Genomic DNA, 13,783 nt, shown 5'->3' with positions numbered 1-13,783 from the left:
CCCTTCGATTTCATTGACACATTGTACATACTGTTAATACTGAATGTTCATTTTCATAATCAAATAATGATTTTTATCAATTATATTGATAATCTCCAGTCTATTATGAAATTAATCATTATTAGATTATAGGATTGTCTGCGGGAAACACAGAATTTAGGACAGATCTGTGATTTTAAATTCTTTAAATTTATTTTGTCTATGAGCATGCATAATGTTTAAAAAATCTAATAAAAACCAAAGTAGAATTACTAATGAAAATGCTGTCTATTGAAGCATGTCAGATTATTTGGGCACTACATAGTGGCATTGCAATGAATGTTAAATATGAATCTGGTTTTCTCTTATACACGTGCAGGTTTTGCTCTGCTGCATGCAGGGTGAGAGCTGAAAAGGAGGAAAAGCTAATATGTGATGACAATATTTCCAACTCTTCTTAAAAGACAGTGACCTCCGCTGGCCAGATTCACTCATGCAAGCAAGAGGCTTGTCTGCTGCACATGTGCTCTCGTGACGCCTTGCATTTTAATCACATATTTTGCAATGCAACATAATAACACGATCCAAATTCACACTGTTTTCTTTGAAAGTTAATGAATTTGATTTACCTCGTTTGTGATCTTCTGGCAGAGCTGAAGTAGTTTTTACCGCAAGCCTTAAACAATCACAATAAGCCTTATAATTGAAATCTTATAGGAATGGTTGCGCTTTGCCTTTTTTTGGAAATGCGTCTTAGTCTAACAATTCTGAAATATGTATTTGACAACATCATAAAAATTGCCCTTTTATATGAATATGTGTATATATGAAAATATGAATAGCATTGTATTTGAAAGGGGCACCTAACCAATAATTGCTGATCTTTTGAAAGTCATATTTCATCTTTTGAAAACCTAAATCAAATGCTCCCATGAATTTTTTCACACAAGTGGCTTATAGGAGCATAACCACAGGTGTAGACGTAACATTACCTATCTACACCAAGATAGATAAAAAGTAGGAGAAATGTATTCTATAACTTACTATGTTATCGTGTTTTTGTAATATTATAAACATAAATGCACCGACCTTGATATTATTAATGCAAAGAATACGTTTACCATAACGTTTGCTGTTTTAAATGGTATTCTTTCAATAAGCAATTTATTTAAATAACACGTAATCACAGTAATAAATAATTAAACGGCTTCATGTCACGACCATGAACGAATCTCATTTTTTACCCCGCATCGGGACTTGATCCGGGCTTTTCTGCAGGCCAGCCTGTTGAAGTTGAAGCGGGTGTTTCAAAATCGTGTTTCGGAGTTTGGTTAAGAGAAGCAGATGAATTCGGTTTCCATTCGGCTCGGTCCTTATTCTACACATTTCGATAATTATCGGGTTCACCCCGAAGCCTCATTATAACGTTAATGAGGCGCCGCCACTCCGTGACACCCAACCGCTCCATCTCGTTAAGGAAATCGCTCTTCAATGCTGATTATTTTATTTGGAGCCATAATTATATTTCTTTCGGATAAATCACGGTCTAATCGAGTCCGTTCGGAGGGCAGCGCCTCTAATTGGAGCATGAGATGCGGCGGTGGGCGCGCGCTACCGACCTGCCCGCGCGACCGGGGAACAGCGCGTCTGATAGATGTGGGGAGTGGAAGGGGGATAGTTCTTCATCTAGCACCCCCCTCACCCTCCCTTACAGCTAAAACACAACAACTTATTACCTTTAATCCCCCCGACTGTCACCGCATCACCTGCACGAAACAAGAATCTAATTTGTTAAACTGGCATTTCTGCAGATGGACGATCGATTTTCTCTTTAGAAATCTCTAATTGAGTGAATATATACGGCCCGCGATCACATTCCGCTGTGTGCGCGCATGCATGTGAGGTCAGGCTACTCACAAAAAGCTGAAACGTAGACGACTAACTTTTAATACTATATTTGGTTACAATCTCAGACGTGTTGTGTGGGTTATGTGTAGTATTGGGAATGAAATTATGTTAGTTTGTAATGAAAACAATCTGAAAATAATCTGATCTGACACCTTTTTTTGTTTCTCATAACCACAGTTGGGGCAAAGCTGTTGAAATGTAGAGTATATGCTGTTTTTTTGGGACAAATGCAAAGGGAAAATAGTTCATGAAAAAGCATTATTTTAATTTTAAGAGCAGCAATTGCCTATATCTCAAATGTATCCATTAGTGTTAGGTATGCTTATATTTTTAATCTGTACACACTAAGGGCGATCGAATTGTAGGAACCCTACACATTCTATTATTTTTTTAAGGAATAAATAAATTGCATATGTTATTTGCCATAATTATGTATTTTAACGAGTAGGCTATAGTTAAAATAACAGTCATTAACATTGGCAGTCAATGGAAGTCCCCATTCAATAGTGAACTGTGTGGAATTGTAAATGTTAATGAGTTATTCGTAATATGTCATTTGACATTTAGAAGTAAAATAGCTGAAAATCTAGGTCGGTTAGATTAACCTCAAGAAAAAAAAGGAATACAAGTTCTTTTTGTAACACAATTATTTAGTTGGGATTTGCCATTAACGTTTGTTTTATTTCAAATCAAAACGTGGTCTCTCCAAAACCTTTCTAATGGCGGCACTAAACGTGCATACGTTTGTGTATATTGGCTGGCTGAGATAATGTCAAGGAAAATTATCCACTGTGTAATCTGTCCCGCACTATGTAACTTTAGTGTACCATGTGGGACCGATAACGTGGTGGATGTGAAGGCCATGAGGTGGTGACAGGTTGGTAAAATCACTAAGCAATGGCGAGTGAGGCAGCAGAATCCTCTCGCGTTCAGAATCACATTTGTTTTTCTTGTGATTTTATTAAAAGTCACTCCTCATCTCCAGAGCGCGTGAAAATGTCTACTTTCCACTCAGATGCGCCGCATTAACTTGCAGGGCGCAAGTTTGTTTGTTTGTCTATTTTTATTTATATGCAGTGTAAGATTGATGCGAGCTTGTTATCGCTATGTGGAGAGAGAGAGAGAGAGAGAGAGGGGGGGGGGAGAGAGAGAGAGAAAATCTGCCTTCTGAATCACCCCCCCCCCCCAAATTACCGCATCTCTCTCTCTCTCTCTCTATGCTCTATATATATATATTTATTGTGTACACACAATATAACTTGTGCATTACTTCTGTTATCTAAAATTGTTTTTTAGTAACTGTTTAAAATAAGACATATATTTTCAAGTTGTATTTATTATATAAAGCGTCTACCTGTCTTAACTCAAAATGTTTCTGTTTCGCACCTACAGCTTCTGCTATAAATGTTTTTATGCGCAGGATATTTTGATTAATAAATAAATAAATAATATTGGGAATGACAAAAAAATCTAATTTGGGGATTTTTTAAAACCGTATCCTTAATTGTTTGTGTGTGTGTTTGTTTATACTGTTTGTTTATTTCCAGAAGATTTGCAAAAGTTGTTTTGGCTAATACTAACAATCAACAGTTGTTGTTAATTATAGGCTATTATTTGTTTTATATTTTATTATTATTCGTTGCATTTTAAACAGTACGCAAAGCACATCTTATTAGCTGCTAGATTACTAATATTTGATCTTATAATGGTTGAATGTCTTTTTCTTTTTTGTAAGGTGTTGTTTTATTTTTATAGCATGGTTCGTATGATGTTTAGTTGTGATCTCCACTTTTTCTTGCAGCCCAGAGAAAACAGAATGTTTTTTTTTCTTTTTCATTACAGGCGAGGTCAAGAAACTGTTGTGTATCCCCCCTCAAATGCATTTAATAAAATGTTTTGCTTCGCTTCGTGTTTCACAAATAAAGCTTGAAATCCCCTCGCTGGCCGCAGGCCGGGTATTGGTGTAGAGAAATTCAATCTGTACATTTTGTACGAGGTAAACAGACGAAATGAATTGCATTAGAGCAAGCCAAGGTATTTTCAACCAGACAGGTTTCTCCGTTTGTGTGCAACAATCTAAAACTTATTTATTAGGAAAAAATCACTTGATCCGAGGCGCAGCAAACCCCTGCCGAATAAAGACAAAGCCAAACGATAAGAAGATATAAGACTTTTAATTGAGGGTCACAGCTTGCACAAAATTTGTCCATATTTCACGAAGTAGAAGCCTACCATCTCTGCAGGGCAACCTTTCATTTATATGTCCCCTGAAAGCATCGTTAGGCGTCTGTCGCACTTTTAGCCCGTTAAATATGACCGTGTGACTCCTGAAGAGTGATTCACTTCTGTTTGTACAGCTATAAAAGGATCGAGCTATTGAAAAGTCGTAAAATGAAGCGCGCTATCAATCACGCGCTAACTGTGCTTCACAGTCACCGACTATGACCAAACAATGTAATGATTTCAAATGATCGTTATTGTTTGGAGTCGCCATAACGCAAAATTATGAATGTGTTGTTGCTATTTTCTGTCCCCATAATCCGCGAGTAAAAATACCATACAGTGCAGGCATCGATAACAAACATAATATTTATGGTTATGCACGTCCACGTATTCCTATAAATATTAAACATCAATAGCGTAGATCAAATTCCAGCAAGTGTTAAATAAAAGAATCTTGTTCTGGTTATTTTCATGTATTTGGTTGCCCAACTCAAAAAGCCTATACACAGAACAGTCTATTTCCTACCCAAAAATAAAGTGCGAGATGAACACAAACCCGAGATCTTCCATTACGCGCCCTGTGCTTCGTTCGCCTTCTCTGACATTTCAGATATCAAAACGCAGCGGAAGAACAATTGTTTCCAAATTGAATCCACATTCTCTTCCCATCCTCATTTTCAGCAAGCCGTATACATTTCCCCGGCGAGTCAGGAGTCGCGTCTGACCCGGCGTCTGGAGGCGAGCGCTCTCGTTCTTATCACCAGATTGGTGGCTTGTGAAAGATGGGTCTAGGACGCACACAAAAAAGACTAAAAAAATACCCAAGTTTTTCGCTCGGACGCGTCCTTTGTGCGCCATGAAAGGACACTATTCACTCTTGCAAATAAAGGAGTTCTTTAAACCATCCCGCTGACATCTGCCTAGAGTCTGTTTGCGCTGGTTGTTTTATATTTTTTATCGACTGCGTGTGTGACAAAAGCATTCGTGTTAATTGATGTAAATGCGGGTTCATTTACCGGGCTACACTAGCAGATCAGTGTTCTTTGCATGAAATAAATCAACTTAATTTGGGGCAATTGGATGAAAAATCAATGCAACGAATACAATTTGTCAGAGTAGAGTGTTTAAAGTGTAAATGTGTCTATTTTGGTGCGTTTGTTCTCACTCCCCCTCGCGTGGGGGTATCCCCGTGTCTGCGCGCATCAGCCCTGGCGAAGCGCATTTCTGAATCTCACTTTCCACCGAATTATGCACCTAATTTGCTCACATATCATTTACTCCAAGTTCCTCCCGCCGTGACAGTCTGGACTAAACACTACTAAATCAGCCCTAATTTATACTGATCCTGCTAATAATCGTAATAGAAAGCTTATAGATTTGGCACTAATTACATAAAAGCCTAATGATGTTGAAAATTACTCTGGTTTGAGATATATGGCTAATCTAAACTTTGTTGTTGGCTGCCCCGGGATACCAGAAACATTAGAAGAGGTTCACTTCGTCGCTAAAAGGCGAGAGTTGAACATGCCGCGGCACGAAGGCCGGAACTTTTCACGAGGAAACGTGAAATTATCCGCGGTTATCACTAACGATTAAATGACAAAAGTGGAAAATCTCCAAGCTGTTAGTGCGTTGCAAAGGGGAAACTTTATAATTGAAGACACGATCGGGTCATTTAAAATGTCGCACGTTGTTAGACTTTTTTTGGCCAAAATGGAAGTCCATAAAAAGCTAACCAATTTAGGTCGTGCGTAATCAAATAATAATGCTAATAAAAGGTTTAATCACCAAATCTCATTCGGCGCGTGTAATAAACTTGGAGAAGCCATTATCAAACCATATGGCTTTGATAAGGATAACATGTTTATATAACAATAGCTTAATTCACAGTTTCTCCCTAAATACTAGGAGACCACACAATGATTCGGAGAGCACGCTCAATTAAACCAATTCTGAGGGAGTTTCTGAAAGAGCTTTTCAACTGGTATTAAATCAGGTCATTTTAAAGGTTATAATTTGGGGGCCGGGATCAAAAAACGAGGAGAAATGAACTTGGGAGGGCAGAAAGCTGGCACCGTCGAATGGCTGGAATCTGACGCTGCGCGCATCTGACACCCCTAGGCTTCAACGCTGATTGGCTCTTATTTGAAGGAGCTCATGGGTTCATTCAACTATTAAGCGCCTCCCCGTTCCTCTAAAGGACATTATAATGCAAGGAACCTCCTTTTTAACCACAAACCGAATTTGCTTTCATTTAGGCCATATATATTTTTTAAATAGTTTAAAGTCGTAGAGATTTTTTTGGAAAAGCATTTCGCCCTGGAGCGGTGCGCGATGCTTTCGCACGCCGACCTGCTGGATGCTCGCCTCGGTGAGTTATCAACGCCAAACTCCGGTCTGCAACTCTACTGTAAGCTGGAGTACTCTTCTCATCTAAATCAACCAGAGAAAATTGACAATTTGTCTCTTATTTTATCTTAATTTGATTTAAGCGAACTAATTCATTGGAAAAGTAATCATTATTATTATATTACGCTGTAATTTGATTTAGCCCTTTTCCAAGATATTAAATGGAATTGGGTATTTTAAAGATGATATTCTGTTGTGTTTTGCTGTTTTCAGAACGCCAGGGATAACATTTTAAACAGTTAATGTATGCTAAGTAACAAAGACAGAATTTGTAGTTTCCCTGTGTGTTTGCTTTTGTCTTGCATCTAAAATAAATACCGCATGCGCTTGTTTATTCTGTGCTAACACTTTTCCCTTTAGCAGCAATGGTTATCGTTACTTTCAAACCCACTCAGTTTTACCTAATCTCTGCGTTTTAGGGATGAAGGATGCGGCGGCGGAGCTTTTAGGTCACAGGGAGGCATTGAAGTGCAGGCTGGGCGGCGGTGGCGCTGACTCGGGCCACCCCGGAGAACTTGCCCCAGGCTCCGATTCCGTTGAGGGGACAACTCTTCTCCCCGGAGACGATATCAACAATGCTGGATCCAATCCGCAGGGTGTAGCGGTGAACAGTAAGGAACAAGAGAAGCAACAGCAGCAGCAACAGAATCCCACCCAGTCTAGCGCGCAGCAGTCTCAAAAGCAAAAACGCCACCGGACTCGGTTTACTCCGGCACAGCTTAACGAGTTGGAACGCAGCTTCGCCAAAACCCACTACCCGGACATCTTCATGCGCGAAGAACTCGCTCTCCGGATCGGTCTGACAGAATCCCGCGTGCAGGTGAGTTTTGTGGGAACTTGTCATCGAATGTTGATTTAAAAATGTTATGTTAAATTGTCGTGACTGGGCGATTTGTTGTTGTTTAAGTATATATGAATGGGTGCATGACTGTATGGTGCAATATTTAGACCATTTTAAAGTGACTAAAAAATCAAGACAAATTGTAGAATTTGCATTTTGGGATAGGTCATTTGGCATTTTTGTCTTATAAGTGGCAGCTGATAAAGTTAATTTTCTTTACCATTCAAGATATTCTTTTTACAGTAGACAATTTAATTGGATAAATTGCTCTGTTAGATGAAAATTAGAGGTAAAATTTTAGGAAGAAAATGTATGTATTTCAAACTGGTAAATTCCTGAAGTTGTAAAACAATAGGAAAAACTGAAGCATATAAACACAATTTTAGGAACGGCGGTTATTTTAATTATAATTTCAATAGGAATGTTGTGTAACTTTTCTAATTGATCAAACCCAAGACAGAATTTATAATAGAATTTATAAGATATAACTCATAATTTAATAAAATGTATAAACACAAAATAAACAGAATGGCACAAATGTGTTCTATTATTTAAAGAGAAATCACTTTTAGTAGAGCTGAAGAATTAGTTCTAATATTAATCTCTACACGCGCTCTCCTGATAAAGAAAGAAAATATTATAATAGATATAATGTACCCAAAGGCTTTATTCTGCAAATGAAAGCGCAAAACACTTACTATTAACATTTTGTTTTTATATTTAATGTTAACACCTGGTTCAGATTTTATAATAAGGGAATATTAATCAGATTTCGTTCTGTTTCAAATGAACACGGAAGTGTACGTCGTAAATTATTTCCAATCAAATTGATAATTACACTAATTTGATTTATTCAATGATTGTACACAATAAAAAGTTCCTTAATGGACCATAACAAAAGTTAATTTTCTTTTTGCATTTTAGATTAGCATTTGCTTGATTCCTATTAGGTTTTATGTCATGTTTCTAAAATCAACATTTAAAGCACAAGTCCACCAATTTAAAACATAGGGCGAATCTCAATGATTATTTTACTGCTTGGCTCATTTTCATTTTACAGCATCATTATTGTTATCTCAGCCATCGGAGCAGAAAGAAATCTTAATCACTTTTTTAACATTATGACTCGTTATCCTGTGATTGGTGGTCAGCAGCAAATGCTGCGCGCGGTAAATGAACCCGCGAGATAAATGTGGGATGCAACGTGGCCGCGCGGCATTCCAGCGCGCTCTCTCTCCTTTAACCTCTGATGTATGGCGGCTCATTATATATGTATAGCTTTTTCGAGTTGATAGTGCAATAAAACCAAGACCATTATTATCAACCAATTTCAGGATTATTTATAACGTAACAGGCGTATTAAGCTCGATGCGCAAGGCACGCTTATGAGTAAAATAATAACCATCGTAATTAGCAGGCCAGTCTAAGCGCGGATGCACACTCTGCCTGAACTATTTTATTTACATAAAAACTAAATTAACGAAATGATGACCGCGCAGTGATCCGATATAATCCGAAATATCGCACCGTGCTTTTTCTTGTATAGCTGGTGCATTGCATGAATGTTTTCCAGTGAAATAGGTCTGTCAGTGTGCACATCTTAATAGCACGGCGCTCTCTGTCTTTTTTAATGGTATGAGAAATTGCATTTTCTTTTATCCTCTGAAGTGTAATGCATTTGAGGTCGGATTTCACGGATGGCTGCGTGGAGTGGTATTCGGGGATCTAATATCAAGCCCTCCACATTCTTTCGCCTCTTTTTCGCTGGGCCAAAATCTGCTCGTTAATCATTTTGATCTCGGCTGAGATCTCTATAAACCTGAAGGACCCCAGGAAATAAACACCGCGCGCGCCATTTACCGCACAGGGCTCGAGCGGCCTTTTTATGCCCTGATGTTGTTAAGTCGAGGACGTGATAATGGATAGTCTAAATATTATGATCCCAAAGCATTTATAGCGTCGTTTAATGATGATTTCATATTTATCAGGGAACGAAGCAAAAGCAATCTTGATAAAAGGAAAGAAGTAAAAATACTAGCCTACATGTATGTGATGTCACAATACAGCAAAGAATCTATTCCTATTATCTTTCAGAATACTTTTATATCCACAGTCATATGTCTACTCGGTTGTTGTTATTATTATGTGGGTTAGGCATCTTCATAGCATCTTTTAAAAGCAATATTTCAGAAATTTGTTTTGGCTCATTAGTTTTGCCCCATTGTTTTGATCCATTAGATGACAAAAAAATCACACATCCACACAATAATTATAATATTTTGACATTTCAGCCATCTTGCGCGTATTTTCGCGTGTATGGTGCACTTGAAACTGCATTTATTGACCTTAGACTAATTGCCTCCTTTGTATTCTTGCAGGTCTGGTTTCAGAACAGACGCGCTAAGTGGAAGAAGCGCAAGAAGACCACCAACGTGTTCCGCTCTCCCGGCACGTTGCTGCCCACTCACCACGGCCTACCGCAGTTCCCCTCCGCCGCGGCGGCCGCAGCAGCAATGGGCGACAGTTTGTGTTCCTTCCACGCTAATGACACCCGCTGGGCCACGGCTGGAATGCCAGGAGTCTCCCAGCTGCAGTTACCGCCCTCTCTAGGCCGACAACAAGCCATGGCACAGTCTCTCTCCCAGTGCAGCCTGGGCGCCGGACCGCCACACAACTCCATGAGCCTGTCCAACATGTCCTCCAATGGTTCCGGGCTTCAGTCCCACCTCTACCAACCCACCTTCCCCGGTATGGTGCCCGCTTCGCTGTCTGGCCCAACCAATGTGACCGGCTCTCCGCAGCTTTGTAGCTCCCCGGACTCTGACGTCTGGAGAGGGACGAGCATCGCGTCGCTGCGCCGCAAGGCGCTCGAGCATACAGTATCCATGAGTTTCACCTAATACTTTGATGTGCTGTTCTTCTCTTGTTCCTCGTCCACTCATCATTTCTGATCCAACGTTCCAGTGACGCACAAGGAAGTCTAAATGGATACGACTGTCCTCTAGAAAACAAGTTCATGAACTGTGCGCACCTGGTGGAAATAAAATCTTAAGCATTAGAGGCTGAAAAATGTCATCCTTTGAAACTAGCAAACGTGAATGTATTTTATTTATTTTTAATACCTCATATTTATTTATTTATTTTATTTATTACCTTTTCTTTTCGCAAATTTAACCAAGCGCAAATTTCAACGTCCGGGACGGAAAATGAAATGCCCATTTGCGATGTATTCGTGTCAAGACGTGTATATCCGTGTCAAGACGTTTGCATTTGGCCTCAGAGAAACCAGGCGTGTGATGGATGGCGGACTCTGGGATGAAGTTTTTTCTCTCTCTCTCTCATTTTAGTATAATTCTTATTATTATGAATATGGAAGAAATCGTTCAAACTGTTGTACGAAAGATGTTGGTGGAAAGAAAGGAAAATATCTCAAAAAGAATTAAGAAACTTGACTGCATGTTCCGACAAAGGTAAACAACAACGGGGAATTATCATTTAAAAGTAAAGTATGACTTTGTTATATGCTGTTACATAGGATGTTTTGTGTAGATAAAGCATTCTTAACTTGTTCTCATTCGGTCAGTTTGTGATATGTTCTGAGTTACTGTATGTGCTTATACCAATATAAATTTCTTAAATGTTTGATCTTCTTAACGGCTGTTTTGTTTGCTGAACATGTTTATAACGATTGAATGTAAATTAACGAATAAAATCATTTTCAATATGTCATTATTGAAACCTCGTACCTTCTTGTTTTTTGGAGACATTGCGTGCGTGTAAGGGGAGTGTGGCTTTGATTCTTAAACATCTCTCGTTTGACGATACCATTTTAAAACGTTGTGATGTTTGAAGTTAAAATTAAAAAATGTATTTCTTTTTTTTCGGCGCAAAGATTACCCTTTGCATTACCACAGTTTAGAAAATAACACCGGGAAACAATGAAGGTTTTGCTATAAATACCATAGTTATGGGTAAAACTCTAATAACACTAAAATGATTGCATTATATAGGCTTTAATCTTTAACAGGTCACTCTATCTATGCCTATTCGAAATAATAAAATTGTAATAATTTAGGGTCACCGAAATCTTTATTTATATTTTCATAGTCATATTTTTAATGTGGCTATATATAATATGCACAATCTTGTCCAAACTCGTTTGCAGATAATGCAAGTGTTGACATTTACTACTTCTCTCTGATTGGCTGTGGGGCTCTTGGCATTATGACCTCATAGATGAGAGATTAGGACTCAGCCAAATACAATATCAAGCGCGTGCCATCACTGTCTTCCAGACCACTGCAATAACACCCCAATTATTTATACGGTGTAATGACCGATGTACAAATAATCCTTAATGAATATATGATTAATACAGTCAAAACGCGCGAAAATAAAACATTTAAGAGATCTAGCTGCCATTATGGAGTATTTTATTCTCAGTTTTATATATAGGCCTATTTCGTATCTTCTGGCTAAATCAGGATTTAGTTAATATAGGCTATTTAAGTCGCTTTTATTAAAATGCTTACGAAAAAACATTACCGATGTGCATTTAGAGACAAAACAATGGCACTGACATATTTTAAGATATGTCGAGGCAAGTTATTTTCAGATCAAAATTCCTTTTAGTCTGGGACTAGCCTTAAAACTTACTAAGCTAAACCGGGCCATACTAAAGATCGAAATAACAGAATCGATTACGTGGTCATATTTATTTATTGTAGCTCGTGCTTGAAACTATTTTAATAGCCTAACATAGTAATTTGTGCTTTAATGATTAATATACTATTTGATCTTTGAATCGTGATAAAGTAACCTATAACAAACATTAGGCTGTATAATCTGGCCTACATTTAGTCTGATGTTGGGATAGTCTTTAAAATAAACAAATAAACAAATGGACTTTTGAATGAGGAACCGGTGGCCCAAATTAAAGGTGAACTTGGCTGTTTTATTAAATTAAGGACAAATGATCAACAGCTATTGCAAGCTTTCAGATCACATAAACGCTCACGAGTTTCAGAGTTTAAATTATTGTAAATTATGGAACATGATATTAACCCTAAGCATCCAGTAATGGACATTGTGATATGAGTGTTGTGAAATCAACTACAATGTTGATGAAATAGAAGCACCGTTTGATTAAACCTGAAATACTGCAGGTTGTATTTGTGCGTGTTTGCGCGTGTATCTAAAAGAGAGATCAGGCGATACGTGCGGATGTGCTCCTTGCAAACAGATGCGAGGTGATATTACATAAATATTATAATTTGTCTCAGTACCTGCCGGGTTAATTAGTTTGTGGAAATGCGAAGGCCGTTCCTCGTTAGCTAATTTGTCACACGCTGACGAGAGAGGAGAACGCTGACCCGCCCCACAATGCTTTGCGGCGTGGTGCGGGGAATGTGGTGGGGAGGCCGCCTGCTTACCTCCAATTCATCTCCTGCAAATAAATGAAATCAGTCAATAAAGCATCGGAGGGTGAATATAGCTCTCTCTGTCTGGGTTATGAATGAGAACTCATTAATTTTCGAGGCCTAAAGTGTGTGCGTGCGGGCGAGAGAGAGAGAGAGAGAGAGAGAGAGAGCAGGCTGTATAGTTACCTCCCTGAATATAAACACTACAATTAGAAAATATGAAATAATATGTTGCAGAAATATTTTTTATGCGACATTTTATGGAAATGGTTCCACGTTAACAAATAAGATGTTTTTTATTGGCCTTTCCCTGTGGCTTTTTTGTTTGTTATGTTTAATCATTTAAGTTCTGCTTCATTCTGTTTATCTCTCACTCGTATGCTGTTATATTTGTAGCTATATTTTGTGACATTCAAATGTGTCACATTAATGATTCCTGATGGCGATGAGAAGACTGCATTTTTGTGTCTCGAATTCATCACAGTTATTCGGACACAATAACAAAGAATAACATGTCTGACATGTTTATGACAGTTTTGCTGTGTGTTTGCGACATTAAATCTGTGGTGTACAGTTGTAGCTCAAAGCGCAGCCATATTATTTATATATGTGTTCCTCCTTTGTGAAAACATTATTAAAACATGTCATATTCTGCGATCAGTCTAACACCAAATAAAATGTGTTTAAACGTGTATATTATTACACCTAATACACACCAGGTGAATTTCTATATGACGGGGTCAAACTTTTTAGGCCTCAATCTAAAAAAGGAGCAGGATTGATGTATTTTAATCAAATAGTTGAGGCTTTTACAGACTTAAATGAACAGATAGTGTTCTAATTATTTCCAAATTAATTACTTTAATTACCTCTTTTACGACATTCAGTGGGGAAATTTACCGACTTGAGCTCTTTCGTGACTTGTGATTTTGCATGTTTATTTTGCTATGCTGTGCATGCGTGTGTGTGTGTGTGTGTGTGTGTGTAAAGCAGAATTTTGTGT

General features: G+C 38.2%; 1 protein-coding gene across 2 annotated transcripts; it reads left to right on the top strand.

Annotated features, from left to right (window-relative positions):
- The first annotated feature begins 6,370 nt into the window (after positions 1-6,370).
- On the top strand, positions 6,371-11,018 carry otpa (orthopedia homeobox a). Of its 2 annotated transcripts, none has more exons than XM_056731623.1 (3): positions 6,371-6,481; positions 6,939-7,339; positions 9,739-11,018. In XM_056731623.1, the coding sequence occupies exons 1-3, from the start codon at positions 6,445-6,447 to the stop codon at positions 10,258-10,260; spliced, it is 960 nt and encodes a 319-aa protein (XP_056587601.1). In that variant the 5' UTR covers positions 6,371-6,444; the 3' UTR covers positions 10,261-11,018. The 2 variants fall into 2 exon arrangements, with proteins under 2 accessions (XP_056587601.1, XP_056587600.1); XM_056731622.1 differs by having other exon boundaries at positions 6,405-6,520.
- The last annotated feature ends 2,765 nt before the right edge of the window (positions 11,019-13,783 follow it).

This window comes from Triplophysa dalaica, chromosome 19 (assembly GCF_015846415.1).
Source record: "Triplophysa dalaica isolate WHDGS20190420 chromosome 19, ASM1584641v1, whole genome shotgun sequence".
Lineage (NCBI taxonomy): Eukaryota > Metazoa > Chordata > Actinopteri > Cypriniformes > Nemacheilidae > Triplophysa > Triplophysa dalaica.
The sequence above is the reverse complement of the archived record's forward strand: the minus strand, read 5'-3'. Positions and strand labels throughout refer to the sequence as shown.